Source organism: Euprymna scolopes, chromosome 12, assembly GCF_053919585.1.
Source record: "Euprymna scolopes isolate OS-2025 chromosome 12, ASM5391958v1, whole genome shotgun sequence".
Classification (NCBI taxonomy): Eukaryota; Metazoa; Mollusca; class Cephalopoda; order Sepiida; family Sepiolidae; genus Euprymna; species Euprymna scolopes.
In genome coordinates this window covers 124217226-124244054 of record NC_136493.1, presented here as the reverse complement: position 1 = coordinate 124244054, position 26829 = coordinate 124217226, and the positions used below count along the sequence as shown (strand labels likewise).

The 26829-nt window shown below is 34.1% G+C and overlaps 1 protein-coding gene across 4 annotated transcripts in view; it reads left to right on the top strand.

Moving 5' to 3' along the window:
• Positions 1 to 25027, top strand: part of LOC145291469 (uncharacterized) — a 149278-nt gene extending 124251 nt beyond the window's left edge. For all 4 annotated transcript variants that reach the window (XM_080137340.1, XM_080137341.1, XM_080137339.1 and 1 more), the window contains 2 exons: positions 21526 to 21664; positions 24318 to 25027. In XM_080137340.1, coding sequence (XP_079993466.1) covers positions 21526 to 21664; positions 24318 to 24328 — 150 coding nt within the window. In that variant the 3' untranslated portion in view covers positions 24329 to 25027. The remainder of the gene's footprint in view (positions 1 to 21525; positions 21665 to 24317) is intronic.
• The last annotated feature ends 1802 nt before the right edge of the window (positions 25028 to 26829 follow it).

The following is a 26829-nucleotide window of genomic DNA, read 5'->3' as shown; positions in this document are numbered from 1 at the left end:
AGAGTAATAGAAAGAAAAAGGGGAAAAAATAGTTGAAGAGTAAAAACGAAACAAAAACGACGGAGAACGAAAAAGGAAATCACGGGATATTTGAAGAGAAATACCAAAAAAAAAAAATCAAAATCAATCGCAATAAATAAAAGAAAGAGAGAAAAAGAAAAAGGTTGTTTTTTTTATTGATTCGTATTGAAGGCAAACTCTTCGGACAAAACCTTTAGACCATGAATTCCTGCCTTGATTATGCCTTCAGGAATACAAAGTTCGAATCAACGAGATAATAAAGGAACGCGCACGAACGATGGCCGTCCGAACAAACTAGAAAGGAAAGCTAAAAGAAATCAAATAAAAACGTATGCAGACAAAGAGACAAACACGCACTTCAACCAAGCCTCGATGTTGTTTCAAAACTGTTTACGACCTTCACTCTAACCCTAACCTCTTCCCTCTCCCCATGTAAAGATGGCTTTGCTTTAACTCATCGATGAGAAACAGAAAAATAACTTTGATGACCACTATCCATTCCGTTAAATGCACGGCATAATTATGTTCGTATGATCCGGATATTCCATCTTGAGAACATTAGTCCAAATTATCCAAATAGTACGAATTATCAATCTTTATCTAAAAAATCCTGAAACATAATATAATCGGTAATAACCCCGAATCAATACGAAAATGAAAAAGATTAGAAAAAAAACTAAAAACTGGCAAGAATGACCAAACCACATCACATTCTTATGCGAGTGCCGAGATTTTAAGCTCATTCTTTGAAACTATTAATTGTTACATGATAAGGAATGTCCCCTTTTCATGTAAGTAAAAAAATAGAGAGATTTAGTTAAAATGAAAATGAAATAGAATAGACGAAATTCGAACCTCGTAATTTAGGTTTAGAAATAGATTACGAGAGAGAATTAGCAAATAGAATGTAAAAAACAAACCATTGTTTAGCTTAGAGATAAAATAGCTTTAAGAAAAGAATGTGTATTGTCAATTCTGTTATGAAAATTCAATTGAAGAATGCAACTATAAGATAATTTAATAATCATGTTTTTAACATATTGAAAATATAGGTTACTGGGAATATAGGTTAAAATTCCTTTTGTAAACAAAGGAAAAAGTTTTGGACACGCATTTCCAGAACACGTGAAAGAAGACACATGTTTTAACATGTGTATTACGTCATGGAAAATGGGAAGTTCTCGATATAGTTAGAAACTTTAGAGTTAAGCAGGGAGAAACTGAGGGAGTGTGAGAGAGCCTGAGATCGAGAGACGTCAGTCTGGGGTCGAGAGATGGGAGTCGAACGTCTAGAAGCGAGACGGTCACCTTTGAAACATAGAATGTTAAGCTTTGAATTCTTGACTCAGAAAACCACGACCGGTCGGAAAAGAAATAAACCCATCATGTGATTTTATAAACGTCGTCGTTGTGTTGTAATTCTACCAAAAGGTAAAGTGAAAATTGTCATTATATGTCTTGTATATCATGTGTTTTAAAATGTCTTTACATACACAATGTGGACACTAAGACTGTCTCAACACTACCTCCTCACTAACACTTCTAAGTATGAACATTTTATATATATAAATCTCTTCATAACACGAACACAGAACGCAACAACATCTCTCTCTAAGACTAAGACTCTCTCTTTAATAAGACTCTTACTAAGACTCTAAGACACTAAGACTCACTTTTAATAAGTCCTAACAACGAACAACAATAACAAGAATAATAATGAAAAACCTATATATAACATAATCAGTTCCAGAGCACAAAGTATCGCAGGACGACTAGACAGAATCTACAACAGCCAGTGGAAAAAACATCAATTACAGACCAAAATCTTAAAAAAACCTCGCTCCCTTCCTGGAAAGTATATCACTGAATAATGACAAAACCCGCATCCAAGAATACCTGAATATATCCAAACGAGAACAATAATCTGAATCAATCACTTTGACATACGAGGTGCCTTAAATATTAATTGAGATTGTCGGACTGACTTACTCATCTTGGTTGTTATCGTCACAACGTTTCAGCCGTTTTGCCCTCCGGCATTTATCAGGTGTTTTGTATCGAACTGGGGAACCGTTTGTTAGGAGTCTCGAACCCAACCCTTTATTATTATTATTACGGGGGTACCGTGTTCGGACTCCAACTAGGCTCTGGGACATAGTTGCTGATTCTCTGTTTTGAATGTTACTTTTCACTGTCTTTGTTCAGCATTGAACTCAGCACCTTTGGGTAACTGTAAACTTTGATACAACGTCTAGGACCACTCGGCCATATGTCACTAGGTGCCTTAAATATGTTTGCAGATTTTTTTCGTATAGGAACTTTTATTGAAATTACACGCATGAATCTCTAGTCGCTTTTGAAGTAATCTTATCCGGTTGCAATGCACTTGTTGTACGGTTTCAATAATTGCTAGACGGCTCCATGGAAATTTTCTTGTGTGAGCGTGTCAATGACCTTCGTCGACCTCTTTCATCACCTCAAGTGTCTCATAACGACAGCCTCTAAGGTTTTATGAGTTAAGGAAATAAACAAATGTCACAGGGAGCAAGGTCTTGACTATAGGGAGAAACTGTGTAGGTCAAATAGTCTGTAACAAGGGTGTAGTTCTGGACTGGTACATTTTCGCAAATCTTCCGTATATTTAGTTCTTCGCGAATAATTGTGTGTATAGTTGCCACACTGACATCATGACGATCCTTATCCATGAAATTTTTTATTTTGGCCAATCAACTCTGATGTTCTGACTTCCTTACTCCTCCCACGCCTCTCATCATCCCTCAAAGACTCCCTTCCTTATATATATATATAGTAATTTATAAAATATATATGGCGATTAAGCTACACTGAATATTCCGCGTTTCATCCACTCTAGGACTCTTCGGGCTTATGCGCGAATTCTGTGGTTGTTTATCGTTTTTATATGCTCCTCTTCTATTGAGATTTTAGTTAGCCAATCAGCTTTCTAGTATCCACCGCGCCCTTCCTATCAGCCAATGGGCATGCATTTATCGGACAAAGGATCTGTTTCAAAACTAGGTTAGTGTTTTTTTATTGTTAGTTTATATATAAATATATATATATGTGTGTACATACATATATGCACATATATATACATATATATATATACATACATATATGTGTGATCGCTTATGTATATTCATATACATATATACATATATATGTGCGTGCGTGTGTGTGTGTGTGTGCTATACTATAGTGTCACTGCTTATAAAGGCCCAAGGGCAACTCAGAGATTAAATGTGTGTCAGTTGGACATTAAAACAACACTGTGATGTTTGGTAATGATGATAGTGATTGGGCAAAATTTGTTTATTTCAAGAATTTGTTTACATTCGACTTAAAAACGTTCATGTTGTAATCATGTTGGAGGCAGCTCCGCGGTACTGTTTTGCACAAACGGAAACCGCCAAGCTTCTTCAGCATAAGACATATTACATGATAAATATCCTCCAAGCAGGGCCTATATGAACTTCCTGAGAAAAGGGTTTTTTAGAGTAATCGTCGTTAGTTATAATTCTTGTGATTCTTTGACTAAATGATGGCAGTGATTTCTTGGTGAAAATAGTTGAAGGATTTCCCTGGAGTCTAAATGACAATAAATCTCCACAAATATTGTCCGTTTCATTCCATTTTTATCGTAACTAACTCGATGTTCCCCAACCAGCAGTTAGTGATAATAATAATAATAATAATAATAATAATAATAAGAAGAAGAAGAAGAAGAAGAAGAAGAAGAAGAAGAAGAAAAAGAAGACGAAGAAGACTATGCGTTAATGCTCAAAACAACTGAAATCTTAAGGAAACCCCTCGAATGCGGAAACAAATCCCCATGAGCAACAACCGCTAACTGAACACATAGAAACTGCAACAAAGTGAAATAAAAATATGCAACCAAGAAAACTGGAACCGCAAAATTGTAAATTCACTATCACCGCTCCACAAAAACTGTCAATACGACTGACGCCAAACCAAATAATTAAAGAGTCAAGGAGTATGAAAAGACACAGTAGGAAAATGATTAACCAGACAGACCTTCACTAGATTAGGTGCGAGGAGGACTGGGACCTTAGGGAAAGCTTACTGACACCTAATTCCAGTGATAACCAATGCTCATTGCTAATGAGAAATCAATGGCAAGCGACTATTGCGATAATGCAAATTCATATGCAAAGTTTATCAAAAATTAGTACTGGAAATCTGGGGAGACTTGTTGTTACCCAGACTCCAGGGAACACCATTGGTTTTTGTCAGTGAGTAATCGCAGATGATCACCTGTGTTAGAAATAATAATAATTCGATCATGATGCTGCTGATGGGCAGAAGTGTTGGCGTAATGTCCGAGGCTTGAAATCGAAAGTCAGACAGAAAATGTGAACAAAATATTAAAAATAGCCTAATCGCTTTCTTTCCGAAAATAGACGCGTTTATATTAAAGATGGCGTCGTGACTTGTCGATCGACTGATTTGTTAAACCGACTGACGAAAAACTGAAACGAGAAAATCCGGGCTGAGATCGATGGGAGAAAATACGCTGAACTTCGTCACAATTCTCTTTCGTTTATTTTTATTTTTTTCCTTTTTTTATTTATTTATTTTTTATTTTTACTATTATTATTATTATTATTATTATTATTATTATTATTATTATTATTATTATTATTATTTGTGGTTTAGCTGAGTCTGTGCATTTTTATGCGAGACTCGGTCGGTCGGCCAGTCATACTTCAGTTTGGTCCATCACTCGCAGTTTTAGAATAACATTTTTCTCTGCCACATACATAAGTTGAATAGACATCTCCTAAAATATTCGATCTTGTTTATCCAATAAAGGAGTGTCCCGGGAATAACTACTTAACTGTTGTTTCTTTCTTTCATTTTTTTTTTTTCTCATTTGAATCGAATATATAAATATCAGATGAATCATGCGTCTATGTCAGGTTACAGATTATAATAAAAATAATACCCTAGCGAGTCTCACTGAAAATCAACAGTTGTGTCTTTATAAGACCTTGTGAAATGTTTCATATTTATATATATATATATATATATATATATATATATATATATATATATATATATATATATATATGAAACATTTCACATATATATATATACATTACCTCGGCTAAAGTAGGTATCTATAAATTATATTTCGTTGGGTATTCATAATAAACAAATAAACAACCAGAGAGATTATTCAACCAGCGGAAGTCAGAATATCACAATCGCGCTAAAGTTGATAGCGTTTATTTTTTTCTTATTTCCTAATATATATATATATATATATATATATATATATATATATATATATATATACACACACACACACACGATATTCCGACTTCTGGATGTTTATTATGAATGTTCGCCAACATGGCATTTATAGATACATAATTTAGTAGTAGTAGTAGTAGTAGTAGTAGTAGTAGTAGTAGTAGTAGTAGTAATAGAAGAAAAAGAAGAAGATGAAGAGAAGCAGAAGCAATATTAGTAGTAGTAGTAGTTGTAGTAGTAGTCTGAAATAAACCACAGATATATTTTCATACTATGACTAAGATCTACACATATATTGAGAATTATTGCTAATACTGACAAGATATATGCACAATATATTATATTACCTTACGAAACTATATGCATGTACATATAAAATGTATGTATATATATGTATGTATGTGTGTGTGTGTGCATGATCAAACTGAAAAATCTACATTAATATGAAAAGCAGACGATTTGTGCGCAAACAAATGAAATAATGCCAGCTGTCTTTTACATTTAGCATCAAGTTCTGCTAATCAACAGCTCTCCTCACCACCACCACCATCACCATCACCACCACCACCACCACCACCACCACCACCACCACCACCACCATAACATTGGAATCCAATCGTATTTTTAGAGCTGAATTATTAATTCCTCCTTGCTGAATGCAAACATAACTCAATTTTTTCGTCCATTAAAAATCAATACGACTAACAATATACCACGTGTCTTACAGTTTCATTTTATGAAAGAATCATGATTAGTTCGGGTTTGGCCGCACGAATACGGTCATCCATCCCCGTCTTCTAAAATTGCTCTTTTTCAATATTTTTTTTAAGATTTGGATTACTATCGATTAACACCATTGGGGGGGATTGTAAGACATTTTCTTTTTATACGGAATTGCTTAATTGTTTAGAAAGGTAGTTCATCCTGCTATGCGACTATAACAGGAAATGAGCTCACCGATCCTGGGTTTGATATTTTGAGATTCGTGATGCACTTCTGTATATTAATAGTAAACGAAAACGAACAGGTAACATATAAGGAAAAATAAAACATCTTTTAACATAAAAACGAAAAGAAGAGTTGAAAGTTCTTTATGCTGTCGAAGGTCGGCCAGCAGTTATCTTCAGGCGAAGATCGTCATTGCTGGAGCGTTCAGTGGACAAGGACATGAGAGAGAGAGATAGAGAGGAGGGGAAGAAGTAATGTCTTTCTTCGTTACTTCTTGGGTTCTCTCTGCTTATCGTCCGTGATTCCCAAAGGGGCTTAAAATGTTGCTCATAGGACAGATGGATTAATGCACCCTGCAAGCTGATTGGTCACTGTGGCCAAATCGCTTAGCAGGGACATTGATTCGCAAGGGAAAAGAAGTATTTATTTATGACCCCTGCATATATTTCTAAATGACTTCTTAACACCGCTCTAAAAGTATTGTAATTTAATTACATTTGGGAAAAAAACGTCCTACGAGTTATTATATCGATTGAACAGTATATTGTCCGTTTATGACATTTTTAACCGACTGTTTAATTTTTAGAAGGGTGTTCAGTAAAATGTAAAAGAGATAGGATTTGTTTGGTTTCGTCAACAGAAACTGGGGACAGGTGTCGGCTTAGGAAGTAACTGGTTTGCGAAGAAGAAGAAGAAGAAGAAGAAGAAGAAGAAGAAGAAGAAGAAGAAGAAGAAGAAGAAGAAGAAGAAGAATGAAAGAAAAAGAAAAATAATGAAGAAGAAAATGAACAAGAAAAGGAAGAAGAAGAATGAAAGAAAAAAGAAGAATGAAAGCTGAAGAAGGAAAAAAGGATGAAAGAAAAAGAAAAATAATGAAGAAGAAAATAATGGAAATGAAAGAAGAAAAAAAGAAGAATGAAAAAAGAAAGAAGAATGAAAAGAAATAGAAGAAAGAAAAATAGAAGAAGAAGCAAAACAACAACAAAAACAAAAAACAACAACAAAAACAAAAAACAACAAAAACAACAACAAGAACATAAAGGACAAGAATGAAAGAAAAAAGGAAAAGGAAAAAGAATGAGAAGAATAAAGAGGAGAAAAATATGTGAAGGAAAATGAGGAGAATAGGTAGAAGAAAAAAAACACCAACGGAGAAGGAGGGGGAAGAGAACGAAGAGACGGAGAAGGTAAATTCTAGTGTTCATTACGTTTTCCATTCAGTCAATCATGCACATATTTTAGATTATAGCGTTACCTACTTCCAATCGCAGGAAAATGTGGCAAAAAGCTAAAAGCTAAGTAGGGGGGGGGTCAGTGTTCCACAAGATGCGACTGGCTCTGTAAAAATTACCAAGAACAAACGCGCTCATATTCCTTGAATCAAGTACGTAAGTCTTGGTCCGAACTATACCTCATCGCGACAGACTACCGCTATGAAGACAGTCTTGATTTGCCAGATTAATAACCAATGCGAATCTCTGCTAGTATAAAAATACGCTATGCGGGAACGGCTTATGTTACAACAATCTACATAGGTAAATATGACCGCTTTACGACAAAATTCATACGTAAGTGATTCGAAATGTGTCAGCTTGACGGCAATTTACATAGGTCAGCGATTATACATATAACCACTTTACGAGAATCTACATGGATAGACGATTACAAATTGTACCACTTTATGATAATCTATATTATAGATTATCAATATACAACAATCTGATTAGAGGGATAATTATTAATCTGACCGATTTATGAGAATTTATATAAATAGATGAATATGAATATGACCGCTTTAACGCATCTATATAGGTTTGTGATTATAATTATGACCGCTTTACGACCATCCAAATGGATAGATCATTATAAATATGACCGCTTTACGACCATCCAAATGGATGGATCATTATAATTATGACCGCTTTACTACCATCCAAATGGATAGATCATTATAATTATGACCGATTTACGACCATCCAAATGGATAGATCATTATAAATATGACCGCTTTACGACCATCCAAATGAATAGATCATTATAAATATGACCGCTTTACGACCATCCAAACGGATAGATCATTATAATTATGACCGATTTACGACCCTCCAAATGGATAGATCATTATAAATATGACCGCTTTGCGACCATCCAAATGGATAGATCATTATAATTATGACCGCTTTACTACCATCCAAATGGATAGATCATTATAAATATGACCGCTTTACGACCATCCAAATGGATAGATCATTATAATTATGACCGCTTTACTACAATCCAAATGGATAGATCATTATAAATATGACCGCTTTACAACCATCCAAATCGATAGATCATTATAAATATGACCGCTTTACAACCATTCAAATGGATAGATCATTATAAATATGACCGATTTACGACCATCCAAATGGATAGATCATTATAAATATGACCGCTTTACAACCATCCAAATGGATAGATCATTATAAATATGACCGCTTTACAACCATCCAAATGGATAGATCATTATAAATATGACCGATTTACGACCATCCAAATGGATAGATCATTATAAATATGACCGCTTTACAACCATCCAAATGGATAGATCATTATAAATATGACCGTTTTACAACCATCCAAATGGATAGATCATTATAAATATGACCGTTTTACAACCATCCAAATGGATAGATCATTATAAATATGACGGCTTTATAACCATCCAAATGGATAGATCATTATAAATATGACCGCTTTACGACCATCCAAATGGATAGATCATTATAAATATGACCGATTTACGACCATCTTATAGGTATGTGATTATAATTACGCATGCTTTACGACAACCGAGCTAATCGTTGTTGCCACATTTCAAATTGGTGTTTTATTACCTAAACGCAGTTATCTGATTCACAAGCTCATTCATATTAGTATAGATTAAGTTACTCAGAATATAAAAGTAGGTGAAAACTCTTTTATAGGTATGACCTAAATTTTACATTCCCCTATAAAGGAGACCGGAAACCGGAAGTCAGACTGCTTCGATATGAACTGAATGGATGCGAGGATTCTGCCAGAATCTATGGAAGCAGTCGATTCACTGAAATATTTCTGGGCAGGCTGCCAGAAATACTGCTCGAAAGAAACGGTCTAGACGCTCATTGCCGACAGTTATATGGGCGCCCTGGGTTGATTCAAGCTAAAATCAAGTAAATGAATCGGTTGCGTTGGATGGAAATAAACTGGTATGAAAGAACAAGATAATGGGAAAGAGAAAGAAAGGAAAATGGGAGAGAGAAGAATGAGAACATATATAAATGCAATAGGAATGTATATGAAAGACAATATAAATGTACGAAAACAAAGGTGCAACAGAGAAAAATAGTGGGTTCTTGTCAAAAATTCTCCCAATAAAAAATTTTAAACATCTGTTTAATGTACGTACCCATGATGATGATCATCATATCGTATGAATCCGAATATTCTATTGTTAGCATCGGTTTCCCCGATATTTTTCTAGCCAGAATTATTTCTAAGAAAAGCTTCGGGTACTTACGGGGGTGGGCTGCATTGACTGGGCTTTGGTCTCTGGATCATACTGATGGACATAGGATTCATCCTGTGTAATCAGTCTTTTGAAAAACTTTGACTCATCTTCTTGGCATATCTCCATATTCATCCTCGAGCACTCGACACGTTCTCGCTTCTGGAATGGTGTGAGCAACCTGGCAATCCATCTAGCAGACACCTTATGCATATGCAAATGCTGATGAATGATAGTTTCCACATACCCTGTACTAATCTTGACATCTTGGGCTATTTGGCGAATAGTAGTGCGCCGATCTTCAAAAATGGCAGCCTCAACTTGACGGACAGGTGCATCATAAATGGCAGAAGGGGGGGCGACCAGGTCTGGGAGCTCTTTCCACAGACTTCCAGTCATGTTTGAATTCACGATGCCAGCGTTTTACAAGGTCATATGATGAGGCATTATCAACATAAGTTTCTTTCATTTCATCAAAAGTCTCCTGTGGTGTGCGTCCTTTCAAATACAAAAACCGGATCACTGCTCGATATTCAACAGGCTCCATTTCACACCTGACTCAGTTCAAACACATGTAAAACAGAAACCACAATTAGTTCAGGGCTGTAATTTGCCACATAACCCGTAGAGATATAAATCATTGCACATGCAAAATTTTAGCTAGATCAGACAACTGGAAGTGGGTCAGAGGCATTACTTATTGCACACCCCTCGTACGTAGTCTATTTTCCTACTTCTGTTATAGTTTCTTCGTTTCGTCCAATGGTTGCTATAGAAATAAGCTTATATTTTTTTTAAGAAATAGGATACAGGGAGACGTTTGCTGAGAGTTTTCATAAATGGTTTTATTTGGAGAGAATGAGCACCGGAGAGAGAGACTAATGCTATCTTTGTTAATAAACTACTTCTTAACTTTCTAATTTACTAAATCAGTAACGCACACGGACAGAAATACAGGGCAACATTCCACTTAGAATATTTCTACATTATTAGTGGTGTCTCATTCGCACGGCTTCCACAGAAAGACTGCTGCGAAAACCTTTGTTTCTTCCCGCTCGAAAACATGACGTCATTCGTCATATTCTCTGTTTTATATACGCCGTTAGGGCTGCTACACACTTCCTAAACTTTACGATACTCAGTTTCGAAAACGATTCTATTTTGCTAATCTAGTTATTGTCATAAACTTAATGCGACCAATTCTCACGGTAGCTAACCTAATCGCAATTTTCCCAATAGCTAACTTAATCGCTATTGACGTAGGATCTCTAATATGTTACAATATAATCTCCTAACGAGAAATTCAAGAAATATTCAATATGTTGAATTCTATAAAATGCAATCTCTTTTCACGTCTAATATTAACTTTAAGCTAATGCTTAAAGAACAAAATCATATCCTGATAAGAAAAAATATTGAACCGCATATAATCCCCTATCTGGGAATATAGGAAATATTTCATTAAGTAAATCTGTTGTCTTTCATATTTTTTCAACAAGGCTGATTGTCGCGGTAAGTATTAAATGACCCTAAAAGTGTTGATATTGAGTAAAACAGATTAACTACCACCCCACTATCCTTTGTTTTTTATATATCCCAGTATACGCTTGTCTGTCTGTGTATAACAAACAAACATTTCAACATCCGGTATACACACGGGAACCGCGCGGTCGCTATTATCTGTTCAAATATAAACGCCAAAAAGAGCGTTATTTTTTATTTTTATTATCATTTTATTTTTATTTTTTTTTGGCACTGGTCCCATTTACTAACCGTCACAACAAAACAAAATGACAAACAAACAAAAAAGGCGAAATCGCAACGAATGAGTAAATCGGCTTTCAAAAATAATGAAACGGTTTTAATGTCAACGAATGTTCAGATGATCAGATATGAAGCCAGTCCATTAATAACGCGCTGCCAATTGCAATACGGGGGGGGGAATTTATCGATTGATTCTACCTTTTTATCCCAAAGGAATGGATTGATAAGGAAGTTGTTAGAGACACATAGACTCTCGCGCACAATATATATATATATATATATATATATATATATAAAAGTAACAATGTCTGTGTGCGTGCGTGTGTGTGTGTGTGCGTGTGCGTGTGTGTGTGTGCGCGTGCGTGTGTGTGTGTGTGAATGTGTGTGAGTGTGTGTGTGTCTGTGTGTGTGTGTGTGTGTGTGTGTGTGTGTGTGTGTGTGTGTGTGTGTGTGTGTGTGTGTGTGTGTGTGTACACTTCCCTACCAAATAACTCTGTCAATTTTCGGTCTCCAGATTGAGATTTGACATAAGGGGTATTAAGATTTGGGTAAATCTGTTTAATTGGTTTTCGACTAGAAATTTTGCTGTTATGGGGGTCAACGATTTGACCTTCGCGAAATTTTGGGGTCTAAACACTTGAAATTTTAGATATAGGCTCCTTGGTCATGGATCTAACTTTATAATTTGATTTGAGCTCAAAATGATAAGTGTTAAGAGGTCAAAATTGGGATCGATGTTTAAAAATAATTTACCTCTGCGGTCTCTACCAAATTACTCAGACAATTTTTGGTCTATACATTTATTCAGAAATAGGGCAAGCTTTTTAATTGGTTTTTGCTGAAAATTTGGCTTCCAAAGGGTCAAAGTTCAAAAGAGTTTACCTCTGCGGTCTCTAGCAAACTATTAAACCAATTTTAGGTCTAAACATTTGAAATTTTACATAAAGGGTATTCAGACATGCAGCAAGCTTTTTAATAAGTTTTAGGGCGAAAATTGGCTGTCAAGAGATAAATGTTTACAGAGTTGACCTTTGCAGACCCTACCAAACTTCTCCGCCAATTTTGGGTCTAAACACTTGAAATTTTAGATGTAGGTTACTTGGATATGGAGCAAACATTTAAATTTATTTGAGCTCAAAATGATAAATGTTAAGGGGTCAAAATTAAGGTAAAAGTTTTTAAAAAATTGACGTCTGCGGTCTCTACCAACTTTTCTCTGTGGTAGTTTAGTTTAGAAATCCTAATATATAGAAAGGCATTACCGTACATATTCACACTTTTTAATATATACATATGCAAGTTATGAACAGTACATAGGGCCCGAGCAAAGCCGGGCGGAACTGCTACTATATATATATATATATATATATATATATATATATGTGTGTGTGTGTGTGTGTGTGTGTGTGTGTGCGTGGAAATATATTTTCTTGTAATATATACCAATCCTTTTTTAAGAAGATCAATGTGATTATAGAGCAGTATAGTGAATAATTGACAAAAGACTATATTTCAAAGTTCATGGTGTTGACCATTTTATAATTTATTCCTTTAATTCAGTTGACATTTACAATTTTTCGCAGCATTTGCTTCGTAGCGCAAAATCAATCACTTAATTATTATGTCAATCAGTGTATCCTTTACGCCCTTAACTCACCAGAAAAAATAGCAATAATTGATCCGTCAAAAGCAAATAAATTGTAATTTAACAAGACTAAAATCAGAAAATTGGAAGAGAAGCTGTAAATAACTTATATGTTTCCATTTCGCCATTTTGAAAATTCAAGTTCAGTCATCATAACAATGCAATTCGTTCAGCTGAAATAAAAATAAAAAATAGAACGTCCCTCGTATATATATATATATATATATATATATATATATATATATATATATATATATATATATATATATATTAGTGAAAGGACGATTCCAATATTTTCCCCGATTCCGATACAATTACTGATTCCGTACTAAATTCCCGATTCCGATTCTTTATAAAAGTGTTATTTTGTCCCGATTACTGTAAAAGCACATCTTGAATGTCCCTATATTTTCTCAAACGTAAAAACGCTTGTGAGGGGGGTGGTCTACAGATTTAAGTCTTACTGGAAGTTTAAATCAATACATATTTATTATCTTATTATTGCTACAAGCAGTGGATGATGTTTCTGAAACCAAAATCAAATATAAAAGATAATTTAAAGAATCAGTTTTGTGCATCGGAAAATGGGCTAAAATTTTTCCGGTTCCGATACCGATTCTGATACCGATTCCGATTTCCCAAAAAGCTCCGATTTTTCCGATTTCCGATTAATCATCCCAATACTAATATATATATATATATATATATATATATATATATATATATATATATATGATGATGATTGCAACGTCTTGTCAGACGAGTTCCACTCCCTAAGACATTTAAAATCCATGAGCCCAAATGTCTGAGTGAGTATCTATACAAATATGATGTTACAGAGTCTTAGCTTTGTACGACAGCTAAGTCTCTCTCTTGGTTCAAAATGTTGAGATCCAGTAACAAGCAAGAGCAAGATAGCCAGCAACAAATTAAACTGCAGACCAGCTTAATGCGGGTACTGGTCTTCCGCTTTATGGTTTTTTAAATCAGAGATTTGCTTCTCCTAGAAAGGTTGCCTTCACCACGGCTTACGGGAGCCCTCTCCACCCCAATACACATATACACACACACAAATATACACGATGCTAGTTGGCCGTTGACCCAGAAAAAGAGTTCATTCGCCCTTTGGAAGGTCTTGTTTTTAATCCTTCAGGGAGACTAGCCGCCCTCCTCACCAAACAAGTCTGGTGGGGGAACCAGTTTAGTCGCCGGTGACCCGACCATGAGGCAGGTAGTACTGGGTTACATGGTACCAGTAGCATATGACATGACCTGACATCATATATATATATATATATATATATATATATATATATATATATATATATATATATATATATATATAAATTATTTCTTTATTTATATTACTAACAAAACAGTCTTGTATGAAAATTTGTTTCGCCATACCACGGATCTTCGGTTTAGCTGACTAGATGCTTGAACTTCAAACCATAGGTACTGGTGACTTGTGGTACGAAGAAATACGCGTCCGTAGATAATTGTTTTATTAGTTAAATAAAAATTTATTTGCCAAAAATATATGGGCGATTGTTCAGGTCTATACCAAATTTAAATATTGTTAAAAAAATTAACAAAAAATAGAGACACACACACACACACACACACACACACACACATATATATATATATATATATACATATATATATAAGAAGAAGAAAAGAAGAAGAAGAAGAAGAAGAAGAAGAAGAAGAAGAAGAAGAAGAAGAAGAAGAAGAAGCAGAAGAAACAAAGTAGAAATTTACAAAATGTTTTTATTATTCGGCAGAATACTCCAAAGTGGGTGTACCTTAATCCGCGGAGTTTCAAAGAATGCTATTTCTTCTCATCAGAGGAAAAATTGTTAGCAAAATAATCAGGTAGTCACGTTAAAAATTTTGACATTTCTATGTATTTGCTGGTTTCTGCACAGGATGAAACTTTTATGATTTGTAATCACAAAACTTTCAAAAAAACATAAGAATATAAATATGAAAAAGAGTTCATGCGGACAGTTCATTCAGAGTTCAATATTAAAATAAAAATAACCAACCGTATTAAAAGAAATCCATTGTAATGGATGTTAATATTTGCAGGTAAATGAACAGTAACAGGTGCTCGCTTCAATGGTTAAAATTGAACAACAAAGCGTAAGAATGATGATCAACGAAGGTTTATATTTTTATTGTCATCGAAATCGGTGGAATCGCACATTTTTCAATCAAATCGATTAATTGCCTGCTCTAATTCGGGACCCACCACGGTGCACCAAGAGGAAGCTTCACATGCCTCCATGCAGTGACTTTATATTGCACTGTAGAGAACCTATTGTTGATTTTATAAAATTATTTTTCATATATAATGGCTTAAATTAAAGTTTAAAATACAAAAGTCAAGTATCATGGTTCAATTGTGCTCTAAAGAGAAACATTCATTCCGCATACATCCCTGTCATAGTACTGCTTAAAATAGTAAATACAACGCAGTTTTTATGTAAATAAATATATCTATTTATGTTTCATAAATATGTCCACTTATTTAAATACTAGTTTTCGGTCCATAGTAGAGCTCTCGACAGAAAAATACATTTTTCCTTTCTTTTTTATTAAACAGTCTTCTGCTATTTTGGATGATTTCACATATTTTGTGTCGGATTCAGTAGCAGGTGTTCTGGTATGCACGAGTTTGAATTATTGGTAATGATTTTTCAATTGTTTGTTTGGATGTCTTGAAATTTACAAATAATAGTTACAAGAACTCGCAATGCAGTTCTTTTTATAAATATCGAAGGTTCTTGTTTGGGCCGAAAATTAGAATCTGAATAAATGTTCTACCGGTCGAGATGCATAGAGTAAACGCAATCTTTTATTGGCAATTTTTCTATAATATTTTGATTATTTTGTTTCTCCGTATCATATTTTATTGAATTCCAATTCGTTGAAACACTCTTGCATAGCATCCTTTGACGGTGCCAAATGTTCATTCACGTTAATTATTGTCTTCGATGTTTGCTGAATTGAGTTTCAGATCTCTCTCTCTCTCTCTCTCTCTCTCTCTCTCTCTCTCTCTCTCTCTCTCTCTCTCTGAGCAGATGTTCTGTAAAGATTCCACTCTCGCTTTGTCGTTCACCAAACAAAAGCCCCTTAAATTTTCAATTGTTTATAATCATAAAAACGACACTCATCACGATTGTATTCGAGTTTTTCTTATTTTAATAAGAGTCGTGGAAAATCGACGGTTAGTAAGAGAAAATTCATTTTAATCTAACATATATATATATATATATATATATATATATATATAGAGAGAGAGAGAGAGAGAGAGAGAGAGAGAGAGAAAATAAAAAGGAACAAACCGTATTATGTGTTCATCAACCTTTCGTCTTTATTTCGAGACTTCCTCTCTCGAAATAAAGATGAAACGTTGACGAACACATAATACGGTTTGTTCCTTTGTCGGAATACTATTTCCATTATTTTCATCATATATATATATATATATATATATATATATATATATATATATATATATATATATATATATATAAGCGTTGGGTCGATTAATCGGAAAAACTAGAACAGCTGGAGATATTAGGATCGGAAAAATTGTTCCTATTATCCTATATAAAAAAACTCTTCTTTTTTTTTAACTTGGCACCAATGATGGAATGATATTTATTGATTTTATTTTCCTAATAATACTAACATGTACAGAACCCTTCCACGAGCGTATTCTTTTACTTTTGCGAAAACATATACATAAATTACATGGATTTTACAGTGATCCTAGATTTTATTTTTAAGATTTAAGGACTTAAAAAGAATCAGAATCGTTCATTGTATCGAAGTTGGGATATGGAAGATAATCGTCCCATCACTATTATATATATATATATATATATATATATATATATATATATATATATATATATATATATATATATATATTTAAAGCTGCTTTCAGGACCGCCAGCAACCACTGTAAAAGAGTAATAAAAAACGCAAGAGAGCTATATGCTCAATCCGTTAAATACAAAGTAGCTGGGCAGCGGCTTGGTTCCCACCAGTTCTAGCAAATAGCAAATAGGATCCTGAACAGAAGCGTGCGTTCTATCCCAACCATTATCAATGGACCAGAGGTTATCTCGTCAGCATCCGACTAGGCAAACTATTTGCCAAGAATCTGCAGCCAATTCTACCCTATGCGACGAAGGCCATCAACTCCCCGTATTTCCTCCTACAACACACAACACGCTAGGTAACATACAAATATCTATGCGTGAGGTCGCCAAGCTAATCAAGAACCTTGACTCCAGTAAAGCAACTGGCCCTGACGGTATTCCAATTATAGTGTTGAAAAAGCTACAACCAGAACTTGCCCCCATACTTACCAAACTGTTTAAGCGTTGCCTAAAGGAGAAGTGCTTTCCAACACCTTGGAAAACCTCATCAGTATGCCCTGTATTTAAGAATTCAGGTGATAAGTCATCTCCCTCTCAATACAGACCAATAAGTTTCCTAAGTGTCATAAGTAAGTTGCTGGAATCCATATAAAATAGAGAAGTAGTCAACCACCTCAGCAGAAATAACATTGTTAGTGACACGCAATATGGTTTCCGTTCTGCTAGAACTACAGCAGACGTGCTAACAGTTATATCTCATAGAATTAGCGAATCTCTCGACAAAGGCTTTATTTTTAGGGCAATTGCTCTTGACATATCAAAGGCCTTCGATAAGGTATGGATAAAGGGCTACTTCACAAGATTTCCAGTTACGGTATGAATGGAATGTTTTCTCTATCATTAAATCATTTCTCTCTGATAGGTTCATAAGAGTAGTGGTTGATGAGCAACAATCAGAGGCCCACAGTATTAATGCTGGAGTCCCTCAGGGGATCCTGGGCCCAACTCTCTTCTTGATCTACATTAATGATCTCCCTAAACACTTGCTTAAATCATTCATTGATAACTATGCTGATGACACGACCATCTATGGCAACACATCAAAGGTCGTAAATGACAATGTTCTTTCTTATTCTCTCTCCTCAGATCTTGAGCGCGTGGTACAGTGGGGGAAGAGGTGTCTGGTTACCTTTAATGCATCTAAAATCAAGCTGCTTTCATTGCATCATAAACACCCTGATCCCCATCTGGCATCGATTGAAATGGATGGCTCTCGTCTAGGGGAGACCCCATGTTTTGATAAGCTTCTGGGTTTGACCTTTACTCCTGATCTGAAATGGAACACATACATCAGGTATGTGGCCAAGGTCGCTGGGAAAATGGTGTGATCCTTCTACCGATCCAGAAGATATCTCACTAATTATGCAATTCTCTATCTATATAAAAGCCAAGTACGTCCAAGGATGGAGTACTGCTGCCACATCTGGGCAGGAGCTGCTAGAAACAGCCTATCCTGCCTTGACAGAGTACAAAATAGACTTCGTGGCTTGGTGGGGGATTCCCTTTTCTCTTCCCTGCAACCTCTCTCCCACAGAAGAGACGTTGCGAGCCTGTCTCTTTTTATCGTTATTTCCATGGCAATTACTCGTCTGAGCTCTATTCTCTGGTCCCCCCTCGCCAATCTTTCACGAAAAACACCCGACTAGCTAAAACCACTATCAATAATTTTCCACACTCTTTATCCGTGCTTAAATCAAAACGTAGATTCCATGAACAAAGCTTCTTTTTTAGAACTGCACGCCTGTGAAACTCTCTGCCGCTTGCCTGTTCCCCCCTCCCCCGACTTCAACTGGATGTCTTCAAGTCCAACCCAAACAAATTCCTGATGAACCGCCCCCTTAAGTAATGACACCTTATCAAATCTCCAATACTGACTATTACTACGATACTATCTCATTGATTACTGTACACACAATAACCCTTATCCTCGATGTAAAAAATAAAATATATATATATATATATTTATACATGTATATATATATATTTATATATATAAATATTTATATCCAATACATGTTAAAACATCGTTAATTCATTACCCACACAGCATCACCCATATAGCGAATTTGTGAGAAACCTTGACTATCCCAATAACCAACCGTATTAAAAGAATGCTCACCCCAAGATAGGGAGCGTTATACTCATCCACATACACCACTGTTTCGCTGTTTCATAGCTCATCAGTGCAGCTAGACAGGCACTCAAGCTAGGAACGAACCCCGACCGCCCAAATGACAGTCAAGGCTTCTCACCATTACGCTATACGGCTGATGCTGTGTGGATAAGGAATTAACGATGTTTTGACATTTTTTGATATATATATATATATATATATATATATATATATATATATATATATATATATATATATGAGTAACGACATTCACCAATGCATTTCCGAAGAAGGAAGTTTCTAAGGAATATCGCATATAAACAAACCAAACTACAGTGACAGTTTATCATTAAATCATTTACCGTTTCAGATGTGTTTCGGTGTAGAAATGTTTTTTCTTTTTATTGCAATAGTAATTTGCTTTATTTCTGCAGTAAAAATAAAGATTTTTTTGTAAAATATGTTTGTTATTTTTCTTTTTTTTTATATTTCTGTAGTATAAAATAATCGATATAGTTTAGATATAATCATAGTTATTCAAAAATGGTTTTCTTCAAACGCACAGAAAATTTATTTGCATTGTTTCATTACACTGTTGTCCCTCGTGACAATGTAGACAAAGCTGTTTGAACCTCCTCTTATAATCAGCATAGCTTCTTTTTTTTTTTTTTTTTTTTTGGCATTCACACTCCAAAAGATTGCCGACCCAGTTTATAAGATCGTATTAGTTATTTTAGTCTTATTTTTAAAGTATTCAGTTTTTAGAGTTCAAGAATGTATTTGATTATGTTCTATGATTAATGATGCGTGATCGCCTTTTATAACTAGTTAGTTCTTGCCCAGAATTACTCCTATATTAAAAACCAAAATTATTATCTGTATGACGTACGTAGCCGTGACGAAACAAAAATATCATATTCCAAAAACGATGTAAATTGATTCCGTTGTTTTATTTTTAGAAAATAAAAATGTATGAGTAACTGAGAAATAAGTGTCCTACAGCTATTTTAAAAATAATCTCAAAAAGCAAAGGAAATAACTTAGCAATAATTCAAAGTTGAGTGGTTTATGTTAGAATGCCTATGAATTCCCATTATCGCTTTAAAATTATTTTCTTTGCAAAAATAAAGATACCCGTTTAATTTAAGTGGTTTTTAGAATATGATAATTTAGTTTTATCATAGCTACGTACATCGAACAGGTTTGGATTTTTGTTTTGTTTTGTTTTTTGTTGTTTTATAATAAAAAAGGAAATTTGGATAAGAATCAAACTTTTAATTTTCACAGCCAAGATTATACTATTAAGCAATATGTAGGTTCTTTGGCTTTTTTATTCCTTAGAACATATGAAAAAATGATAATTAAAATTGTATTAACAATATTTGCGTGTTTTTACTGCTTCAGCAACTGTATATAATGGTATAATGATCTATACAGGAAAAAGTGAAGGAATGGTATTATATAGGAAGATAGAAACTATTCTCTTTGACTGGTGTCTGCTTATGTGTCTCTATAAAGGCAGTCGAATATTGTTACTTAAAAAAGCATTTTACAATCTCGACGTGCGTAGCTGAATGCTTTCAAAGAGGTAACCTGGTGTTTCTGTCGAAGCCGATATGATGCGGCACTCGAAACTGGCAATGAAGACAGTGTATCACTGAAAACTACGTGTGATATACTTTTTTTTACACAGGAATCATCACTTATTAATACCCGGAGGCCACTCGAGGATAAGGGTGAATGGTATACATTAGTCAATGTGATTATAGCGTAGTAGACATAAGTAGTGGGAATTTTGTAAATTGGATTACTTAGGGGGACGGTTTATCAAGAACTTGTTTGCATTGGACTTGAAGACAATCAGATTGTAGTCAGCTGGAAATCAGGCAATCGGAACAGAGTTCCACGGGCGTGCATTTCTAAGAAAGAATCTTTGTTTGTGGAATCTATATTTAGTTCTAGGCACAGACAAGGAGTGTGGGAAATTATTGATAGTAGTTTCGGCCAGACGAGTGTTTTTTGTGAAAGTTTGGCGAGGAGTAACCATAGATTGAAGCTCAGCTGAGCACTTGCCATGAAAATAACGATATAGCAGAGACAGGCTCGCAACGTCTCTTCTGTGAAAGATGCTGCAGGGAAAAGAAAAGGGCATCCCCTACTAAGCTACTTAAAAATATGTATTCTATGACATATCTACTTATAATGTTATCAGAATGTAAAAAATTGTTTTTGCTTTTTTTTGTTTCAGCTTGTTTCCGATGGCAAAGTTAATCCAGAAGTCATTACTGGTACTGACAATGGCGTCCCAAGCAAGCGTGGTTACCAAGGCCTCTGTCTCAGGCGTACGGCTAACCAGAGATATATCGCATATCCATGTTGGCGCACAGGTAAGAAATGTATCGCTTCTTATACTCATAAAATATGAAATGAAACTCAAGAACGATTCATATACAGAAACTTCCGCGTATTATTATCATTTGACTGGACTCCTGTAACTCTTTATTTAACTCTTGTAACTCTTGTGTTATTGTTTGTCGTATTTGTCAAGCTAGAGTAATAACGAACAAAAAGTCTAGGATGTAATACTTAACCTTTGTAAATGATTCCGCTTATTATAATCATTGGTAACAAGTGAGACCTGTGGAAATTCCACAGGGAACTGATTCATACGTAATATATTAATGTTGGCATTCTGTAGGTGTTCAGTGTAAGTGGAGACGCTCTGATATTATTGTAACTATTTTGTTAAAACTGCAAAAGTATTCATCTAAACTAGCATAAACGCCTGGCAAAGTCGTAAAATACGCTTAAATATGATATTTTAATTCCTGCAGATTTCGTATGTATTATTATAGAGTTAATGTTCTATCGATTTTTATATATCTTAAAGTTGCGATTTATAAAATAAAAAAAATATCCATATGACTTTGGTGCATTAGCTTGAATCGAAAACGAAATAAAAACATATGAAAAAATATATGTCTATATATATATAACTTGAGTGCCACCAGCTATAATCGAAACCGAAACTGAAACTTATGAAAAATTCTTGGAAAAATTATTTATGACAAGAAATGGAAGTACATAACAATTAAATGGCCCAGATGTAAGCTTGACACAAAAAATAACACACACGCTATCGTATTAATATATAGATTACTGCATATCCATCTTTGACTATCGCAGTGGCTTTAGTTAGATCCGAGATGTATAGCCAATTTAAACCATTCAGACAATAATCACCGTTCCTGGCCGTGTTGTGAGTTTCTTCTTAATTATCTGTGGCTTATTGTTCATTTGCTTTTCCAGAACAGATATGAAGAGCGTTTAACTTGCTGATCGGTTTCTCTATCGACAACTGACTAAATTTAACATGTCCGATTCACTCTATTTAACGTAACATGTCATTTTGCCCAACCAATCAGAATTTACATTTATTTAATTATCTAGCATCCAATAATCAAAATATGTATTAGTTGTGCAGCTAAAAGCTTCAGTGAGGAAGCCTTTTTAAAAAGATCCTGAATTTATTATCAAGAAAACAAATCAAGAAACAAGTGTATGAATAAAGATGTTTTTTAATGAGGAACGTTTATCAAATTATTATGATTATATATATATATATATATATATATATATATATATATATATATATATATATATATATATATATATATATATATATATATTCAAGTAAATATTATTAAATGCAACGGAGACACTTTGCTTTATGATTCTTTTTTTTAATTTTCCATTTTCCGTATAATCGTTTTTAGTATCAAAATCAAAATATTAATAAAAGTTCCATAATTGTTGTTGTCGCGAGCGCTTTCGATTCGGCCACGAATCATCATCAGGTGTTGAAGTAAATTTTGATACAAAAAAGACTATACAGAAAATCGAAAAATTAAAAAAAAAATCGTAAAGCAAAGTGTCTCCGCTGCATTTAATAATATTTGCTTGAATGAAAAAATGCTGCCTTTATATATATATATATATATATATATATATATATATATATATATATATATATATATATATATATAGGCAATGGCGTTATTAGTAGTAGTAAATGCAAGTTATTATTCTTTTTAAAAATGAAATCTGGTTTGTTGACTGAAAAACTTTCTAGCTGTGCTATTCATAATTATATCGTATGGATCCGAAGATTCTAATGTTTTTTTACAAGAAAATCACGACTTATCAAGGCCTAAGGTCATTCGAGGATAAGAATTAATGAGTGCACGAGAGTTATCGTTAGTAGTGGAATTTGGTGCAGTTTTATTATTTAAGGGAGCAGCTCAGCAAGAACTTGAAGACGGCCATATTGCAATCAGCTGAAATACAGACCAGCGGAGCAGGCAGTTCTAGGTAAGAAGCTAACTATTTCTTAGAAATATGTCGGCACAGATAAAGAGTGGGGTAAATTGTTGATCGTAGTTTTAGCTAGATGAGTGTTTTGTGAAGGTTTGGCAAGGTGGACCATAGATTGGAGCTCGGACGAGCACTTGCAATGAAAATAGCAATAGAGCAGAGACAAGTTAGCAACGTCTCTTTTGTGGGAAAGAAGTTGTAGAGAAGTTTCCCCGATATTTTTCTAGTCAAAATTATTTCTTAGAAAGACATCGGGCACTTATGGGAGGGTTCACGAGAAGGTTGCCAACATCTTAAGTGGAAGTGATTTTTATGAAACGAACTAGATTAGAACTTAGAACACCATGGTTGTCAGTCCGTATCGTTAATCACTTGACCACGGTCACCTCCCAACTGCGTTAGTATTTTTTTTTTCAGTGATTTCAAAGCACTAGTTTAATAACGTTGTTGCATCTTTGAACCGAGAAGGTGCTACACGCCAACAAGGAACGGGGGCCAAAAAAGATTTTTAAAATAAAACAAACTTCCATCTCTTGTAAAAATAAATTACCGTTTTATAAAGTTCCCGCTTTTCTATCGACCACTCTGTCTATTTTTAATATATATCTTAATATATATTTTTTATATTTTTAATGCTAAAACCATTCTGTTTTTTTATATTTATAGGCAGCAAGTAATTATTCGTCGATGGCACGAGTAGTTGCGACAGACGTCACGTGACCATTCCAAGATCAGTTAATATGACGCTGTCGTTTCCTTCACAACAAAAGGGTTTTCCCTCTTTTATTTTCGTTTTCTTCTTTATTTTTTTCGAGACCCTTCACCCTTTCCTCGATTAGTTTTTTTTCCTATATTTCTTTCTTCTTCGCTCCCATTTTTTTCTTTTTTTTCCCACCTCCTACTATCACTTTCTCTCACTCTAATTTTTTTCCTATTTTTACTCCTCCTACTTCTCCTCCTTTAATACCCTCTCTCTCTCTCTCTCTCTTTCTCTCTTTCTCTCCCTACTGACTTCATTGCCTCCTACTTTAATTTACTCCTCTACCTCCAACACACCACTACCACCACTACTACCACTACTACTAGCCCAAATCTACATGAGTCTCCTGTGTCGCGGTGTATGTATTACGTCATTAATCTAGTCTCCCTTTATCTTCGGCTACATTTCTTTCCAGTTTTTTGTTTTTGCAGTCAATAAATGCATTGTCCAATCGGTCGGCCATCGGCGACTGATGACGAAAAAATTTCTCACCATTTTTCCATATTTTTCTCTCTTCCCTCTCTCTGTCTCTTCCTCTAGTTCTATCTCTCTTTCTGTCTTTGTTTTTTTTTTCTGAAATAAACAGAATAAATAAGTATTTATTTGTTGCATTCTACTTCAATGTTGTTTTATTTTTATTTTTATTTTATTTTTACATCTTTCACTTGCTTAGGCAACCGCGTGGCTTGTTTAGTGTTAACGTATCCGTCTATTTAACTATTTGTGACAGAACAGTGAACATTTCTATATCGGCGAGACTTTCTTTTAGAAAGCGGCCATCTTTGATTGTTGGAAACATATTGTCTTGTTATGATCACTCTGATTTCCCAAAACAAACTATGGTTAACATGATAGTTGTTCTACCCGTTGAGTAATCCTTTTAGATACGATATTAAGATAAGGTCTAATTACTTAGATATGTATGCATGAAAAAAATGATAAAAAATTGATTAAAATCAAATTTATATATATATATATATATATATATATATATATATATATATATATATATATATATCGCTTTGAGAAACTGTGATAATGCAAAACAGTTTGCGTGAAGATGAATATATCTCCTCTTCTTGGGTAGAGCTCTCATGCACGCATCAGCCTTTGAGAATATAATATCGAAATCTATACGCAAGCTGTTTTTCAATATATATATATATATATATATGTGTGTGTGTGTGTGTGTGTATGTATATATATATATATATATATATATATATATATATATATATATATATATATGAACAAATGATTAATAAAACATGTTAAAAGACATCTTGAAAAAGAGTTAAAAACATATTTAATTTTAAAAAAGGAAACACAAAATAAATGGATAGTCCTTAATCCGCGGAGTTTCGAAGAAATACTCTCCTTCTCATCAGAGGGCAGGAATTAGCAAAATGCAGGATTGGATTTTGCATATAAAAGTATTTAATGAAACTACAAGTAAGTCACAGATCTTACTTGGTTAAAGAAAAAAGGGTGAGGTAAGGGGAACAGGAGGCGAAAGAAAAATGATAAAAAGATTTCACATGAATGGATTATATATATATATATATATATATATATATATATATATATATATATATATATATATATTCTCAAATACCAATGCGTGTATAAGAGCTCTACCCAAGAAAAGGGGATATAGTCATCTACACGCAAGCTGTTTAACATTATCACAGTTTGTCAATGCGACTAGACGAGCAAGTGCTTCAAGCCTGGTTCGAAATCTGAAAGTGAAGTTTTAATGTAAACACTGACAAGTGCAAGAGAGCTCAAATTGTTTTTACCAAATGAGCAATGCTAATATATATATATATATATATATATATATATATATATATATGTATATATATATATATATATGTATATATATATATAAAGTGAAATTGTCTGTGTGTGTACATTTCCCTACCAAATTACTTTGTCTATTTTCAGGAAATCTATTTTATCGGTTTTCGGACAGAAATTTGGCTGTTAAGGGGTAAAAGTTTAACGATTGACTTTTAAAACTCTATCAAACTCCTCCGTCAATTGTGGGTCTAAACACTTGAAATCTTAAATGTGGGTTACTTGACTATAGATCATAATTTTTAGTTTAATTTGAGTCCAAAACAATAAATGTTAAGAGCTCAAAATTCGGATCGAAGTTAAAAAAAAATTGACCTCTGTGGTATCTACCAAATTACTGAGTCAATGTTAGGTCTACACATTTGAAATTTTATATAAAGTGTATTTAGCCATAACACAAGCTTTTTAATCGGTTTTTGCCCGAAAATTTGGCTGCCAAGAGGTCAAAGGTCAAAAGATTTGATCTTTGCGGTCTCAAGCAAACTATTCTGCCAATTTTGGGTCTAAACATTTGAAATTTTACATAAATGGTATTCAGACATGCAGCAAGCTTTTTAA